This window comes from Glandiceps talaboti, chromosome 5 (genome assembly GCF_964340395.1).
Source record: "Glandiceps talaboti chromosome 5, keGlaTala1.1, whole genome shotgun sequence".
Classification (NCBI taxonomy): Eukaryota; Metazoa; Hemichordata; class Enteropneusta; family Spengelidae; genus Glandiceps; species Glandiceps talaboti.
This window is the reverse complement of record NC_135553.1, coordinates 21,505,441-21,521,084: the sequence shown is the minus strand read 5'-3', so window position 1 is coordinate 21,521,084 and position 15,644 is coordinate 21,505,441. Positions and strand designations below refer to the sequence as shown.

At 36.1% G+C, this 15,644-nt stretch overlaps 1 protein-coding gene across 1 annotated transcript in view; it reads right to left on the bottom strand.

Annotated features, from left to right (window-relative positions):
* Positions 1 to 5,564, bottom strand: part of LOC144434771 (neuronal-specific septin-3-like) — a 43,469-nt gene extending 37,905 nt beyond the window's left edge. The window contains exons 1-2 of the mRNA XM_078123254.1: positions 5,414 to 5,564; positions 5,215 to 5,245 (exon numbers count right to left, since the gene is read on the bottom strand). Coding sequence (XP_077979380.1) covers positions 5,215 to 5,245; positions 5,414 to 5,425 — 43 coding nt within the window. The 5' untranslated portion in view covers positions 5,426 to 5,564. The remainder of the gene's footprint in view (positions 1 to 5,214; positions 5,246 to 5,413) is intronic.
* Positions 5,565 to 15,644: the final 10,080 nt, after the last annotated feature.

Here is a 15,644-nt window from a genome sequence, read left to right as displayed (position 1 = left end):
CTTTCTCAATGCAACAATGATTTTGTCAAATAGTATGAGATTCAAAAAGCAAGTTCATTTATGTCAAATTTTTTATGACAGTCTAACTAAAAGGGATAACAAACTAAAATTGAATACTTAAAAGTTTCCAACACATTACATTATAATTTGAACAAATACTGAATATTCCCTGTGATTGTTAAAAAGATCTGATAATGGAACACCGAAAACTTGAGTTGTTATTCACAGCACAGTTTACACCATATTGCCATGCTGATATATTTTGCTATCTTACTTTTAGCTGAAATCCTTAGCGACAGTAAAAGGTTTCCATGGCGACATCTATTCTGATATAACATCTTGTCATTGTGAAATCCATTACAATGCGCACTCGGTACAGTGTACAACAACTCAGAAGTATTAAACCTAATGTTTGTTTTATGTTGAAAGTGCCTAAATGGATTCACCAATTTAGAAGATATTCCTTGAGCAAGAAGTACTCCTTGAAAGAGTGTATACTTTAAGTATTCCCATTTGTACTACTGTACAATCAATGGTAACTATAGCCACACAATGCAATGAAAACAGACCTAATTAGCCTTCTCATTACATCATCACAGTCATACAGAAAAACTTACACAAGAATGAGATGTTACTCTAATACCATTGTTACTTCAAAGAAATTCCTATATCAACATCATATGTGCACACCTCAATTCAATGCATGTGCATAGACTAGATCCCGGGAGCAAAATATACAGTAACTGTTCTATCGAGGGTGGCAAACTTAAGCATTTATAATTGAGTTTCCCTATAAAATTCTCACTGAATGCAAGGGAAGCACTGATTTAAAGTTTTAACCAGATTCCATTCTCACTATTGCTCCAGATGAACATTGGACTATGGTGGTATTAAATCTGATTATTTTATTTTCTCTCTAAAAGTCAAACCTTTCTAATTTCTATCCAGGTAAAAGTACTCACAGTTGTATACCGTTGGTGTTTTTGTTGGTATTAAAGCAAGTAAAATCTACTTGTGTTTCATTTTCTTAAACATTTAAAACAAAAAAGATGAGAAATTCTTAGTCTTCTTGACCTTCATGCAGTCTGCTTTCTTTCCCCAGTGATGTACTATACATATTTTATCAAACTATCACAGCAGGGGTATTCTGACAGACACTTCATTTGGTTTGGGTCAAAGCAATGTTTTTTTCAAAAATGGAAACAAAATAAAATAAAATAAACTCCTACCCTACCTATCTTATTTTCTGAGGCCATGTTATCTGGAAACACAGAGTTATTTATTTTTTTCACCTGAGTCATCATTTAAGGATTTTTATTCTCTTTCCCCCAACATTTTGCAAGGTACTAGTATGCCAGAAATCTAGGCCAAGTATCACTTCTCTCTTTTTAAATACCAGAGTCCCAAACCTTAGTAAACACACTGTACACATTGTACTTATATTTATACCTTTACTACCCAGGTAGAGACTCACCTGGGAGACTCACACACAGCTATCAGGATATCCCTCACTCAGCCTCAACCACTTGAAGTAGAACCAATCAATGATTCCTACAATCTAAGCTCCCCATGACATAACACACTATTAACAGAAAGGCTTCAAATCAAGAATGGAATTGTTTGCAAGAATTTAAAGAGTGTGTTACTCTTTTGTAATTCCCAAGTCCTAAGGCGGTACAAACCCTGGAGTGGTGAAGAATAAATTGACTTTACTTCTCAGAGAGAGTAAAAATATTTGTAATCACCCTTATCGTATAAGAAGTAGTTAGGAAAAGCGAATAAAATAATATTTACTGAGAATGCCTTGTAACAAGACCCAAAATTCAAACATTTTCATTAGTAATTGAACACACATAATTTGGAAGACTTGAAATGCTCATGATTTCACTGACTAGTGGGACATTCATGCAGTCTCGGTATCACTTGATTCCATGTATTGAGGGCATTTTTTTACATTTAAAGTTGACACTATTGTCATGTTTAACATCTACAACAAAGCAGTTTAATACTATTCTAGGTGACAGTAATGAGGGTAGACAAAGACTGGCTTGTAAACCAATTCACATCTTTATATTCATAGTGCCTACAGGACCCCATATAACTTCACTAGGGACTATTGTGTCTCACTTTCAAATGTACTATTGACATAGTTACTACAATGGATGTCTTTGTGAAGTTCACTGCTGTCTTTACAACTCACCACTTCTAGATACAGTCTGTTTAACACATAATTTACATCTTACAGGTAATACACTGCCACTCCTATTTTAACTGCAGGAATTGAACTTTTTCGTTCAGTGTTAAGATTCTGCCAAAGATCACACAAACCATTGTAATATCGAAAAACAAAGGCTTGAATTTGCAAAATACAATTTTTTTTACCCTTATCATATTTTCAAAACTTCATTTATAATGCTATAGACACACATGCAGAAAAAAAAAATTTATGAACTTCACATTTTGGAAAAATTAACTGAAAATAGTCATAAGCTACCTGCAGTTCAAGCTTTGGTTTCCCTGAAAGCTATCTTTTATTTTTTTTGGAGATTCACACAATTTCTATTCACTTTAAAGAATTAATAATAATGCTTTCCCTGATTGATTCATTCCAACCTATTTCAATGCATGCATTTGGTATTTCTTGTTCAATGCCAGTGAACAAGTTAAATTACTCTGCTCTGGATGCATGTGCTTTATAAATGTCACGGTTTGATTGATTTGATTAATTTGTGTTATGTTTTAATCCTGGGTCATGGCAATGCATATAGTGTTATCTCAAGGATTTACATACCAGGGATGATCATTCTGTTGTGAACCAACTTAGTAAATATAGTATAGATATTTTCTAGTTTGTAAACTTTTAGCACCAAACACTTATTGCAGAAACTCTCCTGAAGAAATGTAGTTTTCTTAACGGATGCAATAAAGATTATATTCTTATATTCTATATCTCTGCCACAACAGACCCATCACACCTAGATTTTAATCCTATAAGTGCATGGGCAATACCTTTTCAGTAATGCAAGACTAAAATAATTAACACCATACTCAAACATCACAATTAGTTTGCATTACTACCATGGTTTATGATATGGGTGGCCAACATTCTTTCATCTGAATTCCCATCAACTTAACATCAATATTTATTCATATTTTCAAGGCTACATGCAATGCCATCAACACTATCTGTCAATATTGACAAATGAGGATGGGTAAACATACATTTAGAATACTTTCCTGTGTGTTCATATTTAGTGGTGTCTTTTTACAGGGTATCTGTCATGTTCAAGTTTTTCAGCACACTATAAAATAGTAAAAAGGCTCTACAAAACAACTGTTCAATCATATTTAATGGCTTTTCCTTCCAAACATGAAGTGTTAAAAGACACTTTCGTGTGTTTGATTTTCTGATACATTAAAACTGAAATGACTTTGATAATGTCGTGTGTCTCATATCAAAAGGTTTTACTGGTAGATAAGTGCAGATTATAATATTGATATTTTTATTACAAATATTCCCTTTTAAAGTGTGAATACCAACAAGAATGTCATAAATATATTTGACGAATAGCAAATGAGCTATGAAAGTCCTTATATCTAAATACAAAACCAGATTAGGGAGCAGCTAGTGCAACTTAATAAGAAATTGTGAAAAACTGAAAATTTAGATAATTTGGAATTATTACCTATCCATCTCACCATTAACACCTGTTTGTTTTAAACCCAAAATTAATCTTCCCAAATGACAGTGATCAAGACAAAGACATAAACAGATTATACAAAAGGAAAAAGCAAATAAAGGTATTAATATTATAACAAGAATCCATTGTAAACATAAAATTTTGTTCAGATGAGGAACTCACAGAGATACTGTATAGGATCAGAGAATCTGTGCTATGTAAGTTGAAAATTGTAGTGAAATGAGGTAGTCCTACTTATTAAAGATAGGTAAATAGCTATTATTAGAACTACCAATACCAACACCTGTTAAATCATACCTAAACCCCATCTCACCCTAGAATGATTCTAAAGTCCACTGCAACCCCCCCCCCCCCCTCTCTCCATATGTTGGTTATTGCAACTTCCATTCCCAATACGTATATTCCAACTCCCATCTCACCTAGTTTAGAAGACAAGGTGACATCGTAATCGAATCATCTCTTCTTGAGATTTGACACCACGCTGCCGCAGAGTACTAGACTATATCTCAAACTATTATCAATTTGCAAGCCTTTCCCACACACCCCACCCATCCCCCATAAAATCTCAGTATGGGCCACCCCACTCCCAGACCCCACCCCACCCCAGTGTCCCTTCCCCACCCCACCCTCATCCCCATAAAATCTCAGCACAGGCCAGTATCCTTTAGGATACCTCAGACATCACTACCATTTCAGTGGTGGTGCAGTGGTTGTCTTGCATACCTATTCCATGCACTCTACACTAGACAATGTATAGCAATATGATCAATTTACTTTTATTTACTACATCATGCATGCTCATGTATATTTTGATAAAACAGCCATGGTAGAGGATGTACATGTAAATTTTATTCATCAACTAGTGAAGGAAAGCTCCTTGAGCTCACTAAATTGTAAAAAAATTCCTCCGAACATTTTTCAAAAACAACATTTCTGATTCTGCCGTCTTTCCAATACTCTCATACATTTTTAATCAAAATTGTATGCATCAAACTGTAACATGTAAATTTTCTATATATACGAGATAATTCAAACATGAAATTCATACCTTGAATCATCATGGTAGAAATAAGCTTAGAATGTAGGAAAAAAATTCACGCTCAAAACTAAAACTTGACGTCTTCGTGTTTGCAAATGTCTATGCAGTGAACGACGGAATTGTAATAGAGCTAAACCGTAAACGTCAAAAGTCATTCTACGTCTGGTGTGGTACCTACATAATCCAACACTGCCATGTGTTAATTTACTCACAGACAATGTGATTTACGTCAAATGTTTTGAATGTTTACCAACCCCACCCCATCGGGTTATGTCGGTTCAGCATTATGTAACCTGTGTGCTTCTGATAGCATCAAATTTATCCATCAAATGAATCTGTGATTGATAAAAATCGGTTTACCGACGACAATGACTGTACACCAGCCGATTGCATGCATACATGCGACCTCGACAACGAGGAACTCACACCTGTATTTCACAAACGGAATTGGATTCTATGCTTTGCATTGCTTACCTTCGTTTTGCGCCTGGGTCAGTTTTGTTGCCTGCAAGTCAAACAAGAACAGACGTTAAAACCACGACGAACAAATTTATGGGATCGTTAGGCGGTGCAACGTGTGATATATCATATGTGTAAAGTGCACAGCCATAACAAATCACCAGACGACACTTGTTGTAAACTTTGACATAACAAATCTCGTGCGGAGACTTACTTCGAACTCCATTCTAGGACCCCATAGAAATGGTTGGAATTCCTTGCTTAAATCTACGGCCTTCTCCGTGTTTACGGCGGTAGTACGGACAAATCCAATCAAAATCCACGGCGAAAGCCTGCTGGCGCTGGTCCAGATTTACCTAGCATGTAATGCAATGGGCGACGCTTCGTCAGGAGGAAACCGGAAGTACGTAACCAGTTGTATCATTTATATGCAGAGGATGAAACCTGTTTTTTTCGCGCCAAAACTCTATAGGGTAGGATGATTTTATTCCGGATATTTTCCGAGGATATTTTACACGTAATGAGACTACGAAAAGGGAAAAACCAAGTCACTAACCTATCAATGCTAAATTACTTATGCGTCTGCACTTTCGAGTTGAGTCGGTTGCCAGTGTATCCACATGACCAACCCACGCATTGCGCGGCGCGGTAAGCCATGCCATGTAGACTAATGCATGTAGCACCTGTTTTTTGAATGAATTTTAATTCACCTGTTGTTGTTTATGGTTTTGTTCTCGCGTACATTATTATTATTATTATTATCAGGTGCAGCCAACGAGTTGTTCTTCTGGAATTATTACAGAAAGTTCAAACATAGCTAATATTAGTAATAAACTTTTTATACATACAATACATGTAATTTTACGTTTGATTCAAGATTGGGGGAAAGTGAAAAAAAGAAGCTGTTCACGAGTGGCTGCCCTCCCACTGCGATAAATTACACGACATGTCCCCCGCCAGATTTGCCTGCCCACTGCCCGCTCCCCGCAATTTTTGCCAAGGTTTCCCCTCTCTCCGCTACCCTCTACTTGACATATGGCCACTGTCCACTATTCGTTGAAGCCCCAATGTTAAATTTACTCAGGATGTTATTTGATATACTCACAACAAAACAGTTTATCCTTCTAATATAATTAATAGTTGTCAGTTGACACATTATATTGTGCTGCAATCTCAATGCACTGCCCCGCCAGTTTCGATGACAAACGTGGTCATAAAAATAATTATTGCATTACACAATTAATTTACATCTTCTGAATATTGTAAAAAAAAAAAAATTGAAATTTGTTCACAACTTCCTGAAAAAATATCGAAAACTGTCCCCTTTGCCCACTGCCATATCTTACAGCTGAAATACATGTTGCCTACTGAAATACCGGACCATTTCCCCCTACCTCTGGCCAAGCTAAGCTGAAAAATCGTGTACGAACAGTTTTTTGCATGAACAGCTTCGTTGGCTGCACCTGTATTATGAACAACGAATAAGCTTTGACATCAAATTACAAGCATATGTATGTAACATCGAAACAAATTATATATTTGATAGGATCGATGTATTTGAATTGCAAAGTTGACATTTACTGTACTGTTACACGTTTTCATAAGCTTTACATGTAATAATATAAAATAAGAAATCTTTTGGAGAAAATAAACAGTAGCTTGGAAGATGTATCACAAAGTGTATACGAAGAAGTTTATCAAGTGTTCAAACACATGTAATTTTATATAAGAGCTTAAGTGATTTGTCTCTCAACTCCAACAATTCTGCACTAGCTAGCTTTCGCTACTTTACTCTGAGGTTCTATATATAAGTTGGATCAGAACTGCATGGTTAACGATATATATAATATCGTAAATCATAGTTATATATAATTAATTTTATTTTCAAAAACATCATTATTTGTTTTCAAAAAGGCAAAGAATAGACTCGTCACCGTGTTCATGGTGACCAAATCACGCCAGCATACACTGATAATATAATAGAGAACAACGTCGAAGTGACATACGTACGTACGTACAATTTAAAAAGGTACATCAAAAAAAGTGTCTATCAAAGGTACTGGTCAAAGTCAACAAATTCATATATCATTTGTCTCAACGTCACATGGTCAAATGCCACCCCCCCCCCCCCCGTGTATGTGACGATAACGCTTTTCTTGTTTGTTTCGTTTGTTGGTTGGTTGATTGGTTGGTTGGTTGGTTGGTTTATTGGTTGTTTGTTTGTTTGTTTGTTTTGTAAAGTATCACTAAAACTGTCCAGAACCTATTAATTAATTTCAAGATATGATTGAAAGTTGTATAATTGGTAAATTGTCATTTTGACATAAAGTTCATAAAGTTAACATATCTATATCGTTCATTTGAAGACCTTAACTATAAAATTGATTGATTGATTGATTGATTGATTGATTGATTGATTGATTGATTGATTGATTGATTGATTGATTATTTATTGGTTAATTCTTATAAGATGAACGTCCTATCCTTATAACCTGCAATATGCGTACAAATACCCACTAATATTTCTATGCAAAGTATTAATATTAGACCTACATGTTCTTTGCCTTGAAAAGGACAGAATAATTCATTGCAGAGTAATTGAGTCACGCGTCGACTTTGAACTTGCTTATATATGTTTACTTGGTGACGGATACACGAACATGCTTCATTAACGTATAGCGATTGAATTTTTTAATTTTTTATTTACTGTTCATTGAAAACTGACAGGATGACAATCCCTCTGTGGCGCGTGAAAGCAGAGCGTGAAACGGAAAGCCAAAGGTGCCGAGCAAAATGATATCGCCACCTAGCGGCGGCTTCGTAAAAAAAAAAAAAAACACCACTACTATTCCGAATTTTTACACAGGACCACGATCCCTCTATCACGTGATAGAGGGACTGTGATTTGATATTAGGAATTCAAAATACCTCTTCGCATAGTTACCTTTTAAATCAATCATTTATCATAAAATAATCTCAAAGTCTCACAGACAAGTGTCGCAGTGTCCGTCTGGCTATTCTGCATGTTTGCTAACAGTAAATTTAGTATAAAAACAATATCGCTAGAAGAAAAGTGCTTGTCCCGACCCACGGCCATGATAGGTGGTTTACTTTGGAATTGTGACCGATGGTGGCGCTGTGAAAAAAAATTGAAATAAGCTGAACACTGTATTTTAGTTGTGAATCAAAAGCAACTCAGTTTACAGTACTGTTATTTATATTTATCTATACGAATTTATTTGCTATTTCATTCCAGTTGACTACTTATCCATTCTTTCAATGTTGTCGCTGTCAACGTGCGATACCATGCAGCGCGCGTGCATTGTAATCGAACAGATCGAAAATTGACCGAAAGTGAGAACGTCTCCATTAGCTAATTAGCCTGTACAATAAACACATAGTGAAAACCTGAATGTTAGAAGACTGCACACTTGTTGTTAATATTACCATTTTACAAAAAAGATGCCATGTTTATTAGTAGCTGTCTGTTCATATACGGTTCGCAACGTTCTATTTTCCTTGAAAGAGGACAATTCGAACCTGGAAGTTTTCCACACAAGTACAAAGGCGCCAAACTTTCGTCGAAACGCGTTCGAACTTATAAACAAATTACTTCTGTCTGTTCGACTACTGCAAGCATCGTCGTCTGTACGATATACAAACCTTGGTCTTCAAACAATTTTGAATGTGACGTAATTCTCGTTGTCACCATGGCGATTCCATACTTAGTTAAAGAAATGAAGGAAGACGAAGATGGATGTGAGTATTCTGAAAAAATTCATCTTCAAGATAAACCTGTATTTATATCAGTGAGTTCTTCTAAGACACCGTCATGGTGGAGAAGAACAGGTAATGGTGATGGTGACTTTGATGAGGGAGCTTCCACTAGTCGTACTGCACAGGAAGAGTGGGAAAAGATAATCACAGAGAGAATACAGAAACAGAAGAGTGAGTCCAAAGGCAAGGGATCTAAGAAGGGAAAAGGCAACGTATCAAAAACACTGCAAGAAAGAAAGCCAGCTGACAACGCTGCCGTTGATCTTCCCCCAAATTCTAATACCAAGCACAGAGAAACTAACCCTGATGATAAGGACAAACCAGTGTCAGGATGTCTACCTGTCTGCGCATGGTTTGAAGGACGTATTTACAAAATCAAGCAATGGTTTGCGAGGAGACATCAGCAACAAGTTGTACCGCAGTAAGATGTACAAACTCTGAAAACTGTAATTATGTTGACATAAACAGTCGACTGTATTACTACCATGAAGGACTAATGGTTGATTCGGATTCTTCCGAAACATCGATTATCGCAATCCTAGATGCCCATCCTACAAATGCAGTATACCTTAAACTGTTATGTGTGCAAGTCAACAGATACAGATCTCCAGAATTCCACAAGTAAAAGTAACTAACCCGGTAGCTAATTGCGACCAGCAGAGTCAAGTCTGCGGAATTCGAACTTTCACAAGTTTTTGTTGTTTTACATCAACTCTGTCGATAGTCTTCAACCAAGGTGCTGACGTAAAAGATGTATGCAAATTAACCGGAAAGTGAAGCTAACTTTGTTCCTGTTATTTCCATGATTGTAATATTTTTTGTATAATTAATAGTTTGTATGTATTTTAAGTATATATATTTTTTTTTTAAAAACCCTGACCTGATGATGCTCTGTTAACATGGCAAAGGTTAGTCAGAACTTTTAGAAGCCCTTTGAGTTGAGTTTTGTTGAGACCATCCATTGTGGGTTTTTTAAATAACTTATTATAATAATTATATATCCATATTTGCATAAATAAAGGGTTAGTATTTGATATTCAAAATGGTCATTTGATATTGCGATGAGAGTATATGTGGATTCCAAGTAGTAGATCATCCATGGCTGCCATTTTGTACAGTCCAACGGTGGAACGTCTAGATCTCCTAATGTGGTCGGATAGAGAGTGACCTTTGCAGTATACTTATAAACCGATACAAAGCCAATTAAATTCAAAGGAATTGCAAGAAACAAAAGGGAAATATAAAAAAATTCCAAAATAAGGGAGCGATCAGTTTTTACGGCCGGGGGTGGGCCGGTAAATCAGCACCTCAATTTGGGACTCAAAGAAGGGGGGGGGGTCATTATTTTTACGAGGCGAATAAAGGGGGGTCACCTTGTTTTCAACTAAACAAAATCATGAGCCATGCTCCTTTACTTCAATGTCCATACATTTAATATCATAACTAGGCCAAAGCCCCTAAGCTCACACAGCTGGGTAGATTCATTTGTGACCAGCTGCCTCACAATGATATCATAGATAGCGCCCTTGGTGTGGAGATTGTACATCGTACATACACATCGTACATACATGTAGAATTTGCATGCGTAGTCATTGTACCGCAATGCATCCTTGGGTAAAACCACCAAAAAAACATCACTTAGTGTATAGGACACGCATGCATACTAGTCATTGAGCCGCTATGCTGCCACTTGTGGGCGCTGTGCAAGCTATTAAACAAAAAAATGTAAGTGCATAAAATAAACCATAAACAAATAGCTATAAATATACATTCAAATATAACATGAACTCTGTCTCTTGATACATCCAATACATATGGTATGGCATCACAACACTGCACCATGGCCACCTTTAAGCAACAGTTATTTGTTAGAAAATTGACTTCTCGCTATTGCATGCCATGAGTTGCATTGTGTCATCTTGTGGTACAAAAACTTGCATGTGTAGCTGTACATGTAACACATAAGAAATGAAATACCTTAAGATTTACTGGCTCTAAAATCTGTTCCTCCATTGACCTGAACATGTGGAATTGTGTACAAACATAACCAATTTAGGACACTTTGAAATAATATGTGGCAAACACTGTGACTGAAAGTGCCTCACCCAGCTTGTGTCTAGATATTGGATATTCAATGTCCATGTGTATAGTTAGTCTAGTTCCTATACATTTTTGTACATATAATGTATGATAACTATGATCATCTCCATTAGAAGTTCCAAATTGATTTATGGTTGAGATCAATAGTTCAATTTAGGGTAAAAACTAAATTCTTTTAGTGAGGGGTGGAGTGAGAGGAGGTCCTTTATAATGAAATCTGTTTTGTATCCCAACACAAACATTTCTAAAAATGTCAAATTGAAAAGTGGGAAAAAAATGTGTTATGCATGGCCCTAAAATACATTATTGTGCCAATTAAAAAGCTATTTTTCCTCACTACATACTGGCTTTGTATTCATATCACTACATGATACTACATACTGATTTGAAATTGATTGTGCTGTCTGCAACAATTTTACCATTTTAGTTAGAAGGGGTGAGGAAGGGGTTCTGAGGCCTTACTAAAAGAATTAGTTTTTTTACCTACTGATCTCACCCCAAATATGTTGATTTATCATACATGTACAAACTATTGTACTGTTACTTGGCATAGCTATAGTACGAACTACATGTCTTATAAAAATAACTTTTCTGTGTTTGTGTTTCACTTCTTCTCTGATACCTGTGACCATCACCAAGTTTAATACATGTTACTAGGCTACATGTGAAACCCCCTTTCTCTTGCTATTGTTTTACACCATAAACTACCAAGAAAGAAATATATTCCAAGGTGAATACAATATTAATCGGATTCTCAGGGAATATATATTATGTGAATGACTGATAAACAAAGTTATAAACACAGACTTGTTTGATGATGATCTAGTAAAGGGCTATTTACTGTAGCCAGAACTTCTATAGTACTGACACGGTGCAAAGTTATGAGAAAAAATAGATTTTACATTTCCTCTGGAATATCTAGTATCCACATTGAGTGACTGTATACTGAGAGTAAAATTTTGTCAGCAGATCATAATGTTACATTTCCTTGGTATTAGAGTGTATTTATTTTCAAGGCTATCATGTTGCCAACAATATACTGGACAACATAGCCAGTAGTAAGTGAATCGAATTAGTAATCTAGTTTAGAAACTGCTGTAGTACAGAAAACATTTTTATGACATTTTTTAATTTCTATTTTGAAACAATGACATTTATCACATTTCATTATTCAAAACCTTGAGGAGTGCAAACGTGTACAAGTATGGAAAGCCACAGTCGTGTTAAGTCTAAAGAAAATAATATATTGACTATATGATGTGAACATATCTTTATATGATGTAAACAATTCATTATATGATGCAAGTACATCATTATGTGTGACAGTTATTGACATGGGTTTACAAGTATATAAACTCCATTTATAATACTGTACTTGATAATTAGCTGAATTAATAAATATTAATAGTTCACTCAATCTAAGAGATATCCTAGAACTTTTGGTTACTAAACCATGAATATTGTGTACGTCCGTGAACAGACAATCATACTTTTCATAGGGTTCCTATCTAAAGAGCTTCTTTATACATGTGAAGCAATGGATTTGGGATAGCAATTTACCAGATACACTTAAAATTACTGAAAATGTAACATGTAAAATTAACTGTGCAGTGTGCGGTATTATGCTTTGAGAATAGAGTGTCTTTTGCAAGAACAAAAAGAGTGTTTCTTGTCAACAGGTGGGGGGGGGGTATTGTGTTTTTTTATTTGTCAGAGGGGGGGGGGTGGATTGTTTTGTGAATGAATTGCAGGGGGGTCACTATTTTTAAGTACAACATGAACAAAAAGTCACCGGCCCACCCCCGGCCGTAAAAACTGATCACTCCCTAAATACCCATTTGTCATCCATGTGGCAACTTTAAGATGTGCATCGTGTATACGACAGCTATAGTTTTACATTCCAACAATTACTGTGAGTGTAGGGAAAAATCTGAAGGGTTTGCCCTTACGAAAGACATTCAGTTTACATCTTGTATTTTCAAAAGCACACAGGTTTTTTTTTTTTTAGACTACAAGGCATGCATTGTCGGGCGCCTTCATTATGCATCAGCCAAGCCCTTTCAAAGAATTCCAGAAAGAGTGAACAGACCGTTGCTCTGCTCTTCCTCAACTAGCTGTGATCTGAATCTTTGACATTAGGATAATATGATATACTTTTCAATAGAATCCTTGGACATTATATTCAGATTGTTTTTTGAAATCCAGAATTAAAAAAAAAATGAATAGGCAAATTACAGCTTTAGATCTATGGCTTCCAAAGTTTAATTATGGTTGGTGAGGAAGAGAAAGTATATTCGTAAAACTATATCAGTTCACCTCGACGCTTTTAATTTTTTTTTCTGAGAACATAATGCATCCACTTCAAAGCACTCTAGACATAATTTTGGGACTTTTTTCCCGCCTACAAAAATAAAACAACATTATGATTTCCAAATGGCCTTTCCAAAATATACCATGGTGGCGCTCTACTTCCTGTCTGTGTACCTTGGGGTATACATGGTATAGGTTACTCAGTTAATCATAGAGCACTGCTGATTTCCTCGATGTCTGAACAATATGAAAAACATCCCGATTTACACTTCTACAGAATACCAAGGGACAGAGCTCTTAAGAAAGGTACTATGAGGTGATGGTACCCGTCCAGTTTGAGCGAGGGCGCTGTATTCTCAATTTCCTTTTTTCAGTCCGAAATGGCCTATTCCGTCGTTCTAAATTGAGAATAAAGATTGAAAATATAGAAGGAAATAACACTTTCATCGCTTTGCTTAAGTCGGGTTACATACCATTGTTCAATAAGGCATGCGTAGATGTTACAAAGAATCGAAGAACTGCAAGAAATTGGTTATGAAAGTATTTGGACAGTGAAACGCTTTCATTGGGCCTAAAAAAGTGTTTGGTTTCGGTTACCCTACCCTACCTAGTTTTTCACGCCGACCCTAAACCTTTTTAATATATTCGAGAGAAAAATAAAATAAAAATCGCGAAAATAGATAGATAGAAAATTGCATATAAACAAATGTCATTTCTGTTTTCGACATCTTTCTCTTTCGAAAGTCTCCAGTTCTGCCCCTGAAAGCGTTCCCCCTTTACTCGATCGCGCATAGATTGCCCACACTTTATTTTAGGATATTTTCCACGCATAACGGAAGGGAACATATATCCTAAACAAGGTATAGATGTTGAATTCTACAGGTTGATATAGTTTGCAAGATAATTTAATAAAAAAAATTCCCAGGAAAAGCAGTCCGAACACAGGAAGCCTAGGAACCGTGCTACAACCAAACAAAGAAACAGACAGACTGACAGACAGACAGACAGACAGACAGACAGACAGACAGACAGACAGACAGACAGACAGACAGACAGACAAACAGACAGGCAGGCAGACAGACAGACAAATGAATGCATATGAATGAATGAATCAATCAATCAATCAGTCAATTAGTCAGTCAATCAATCAATCAATCAATCAATCAATCAATCAATCAATCAATCAATCAATCAATCAATCAATCAATCAATCAATCAATCAGTAATAAGCATACACAAACAAACAAAATATGCATGGGTTAATGAAAACATTTCAACTCATGGATAATACTAGTAAATATCTGTATACATGTAGACATCCATCCATCCATCCATCCATCCATCCATCCATCCATCCATCCATCCATCCATCCATCCATCCATCCATCCATCCATCCATCCATCCATCCATCCATCCATCCATCCATCCATCCATCCATCCATCCATCCATCCATCCATCCATCCATCTATCTATCTATCTATCTATCTATCTATCTATCTATCTATCTATCTATCTATCTATCTATCTATCTATCTATCTATCTATCTATCTATCTATCTATCTATCTATCTATCTATCTATCTATCTATCTATCTATCTATCTATCTATCTATCTATCTATCTATCTATCTATCTATCTATCTATCTATCCATCTAGTTAGATAGCTAGCTAGCTAGCTGTGGGTCGGATGGCCGGATTGCCCGCAATCTGGTGTGGTGAAAGCGACTAGGCGCGGCGCTAAATAAATTTACCTATATTTCCTAGTTTGGATAGCCCGCCGCCAGCTTCGTCATTTTTTTGTCTAGAGAGCCACCAGCGGTGGATCTGAATAAACGTACTAAGGTCAAAGGTGAACGGTTATCTCGACGTGACATGTTCCTGGCAGGATTGACGGTGTGGGAATACTAAGGATCGTTCAGTGGAAGGAGTTTGTAGTCTATCGTAGCAACAATGTTATAAAGGAGAGAAGACGGCATCTCGATTTAACAACCGTAGAAACCACCCTGGGAAACAAAGTACACGTAAACCGACACAACTGTGTTGCCTTGCCCTTACACAAACGGCCTTAGCCTGTAAAGTGTAATTGTGTCAAGTAACAAAATGTTTGTACGCGGTGGATGATTCAAGCTTCAAGTTCAGTGGTGTTTGATTATAATTCCAGTTTCCAGAAACAATTGTTTTGTGTTGTTAGTTAACATTTTTCCTATTGAAAGGTCCATGGGATATTAGCTTCTCATCTACACGGTGTAGTGGTT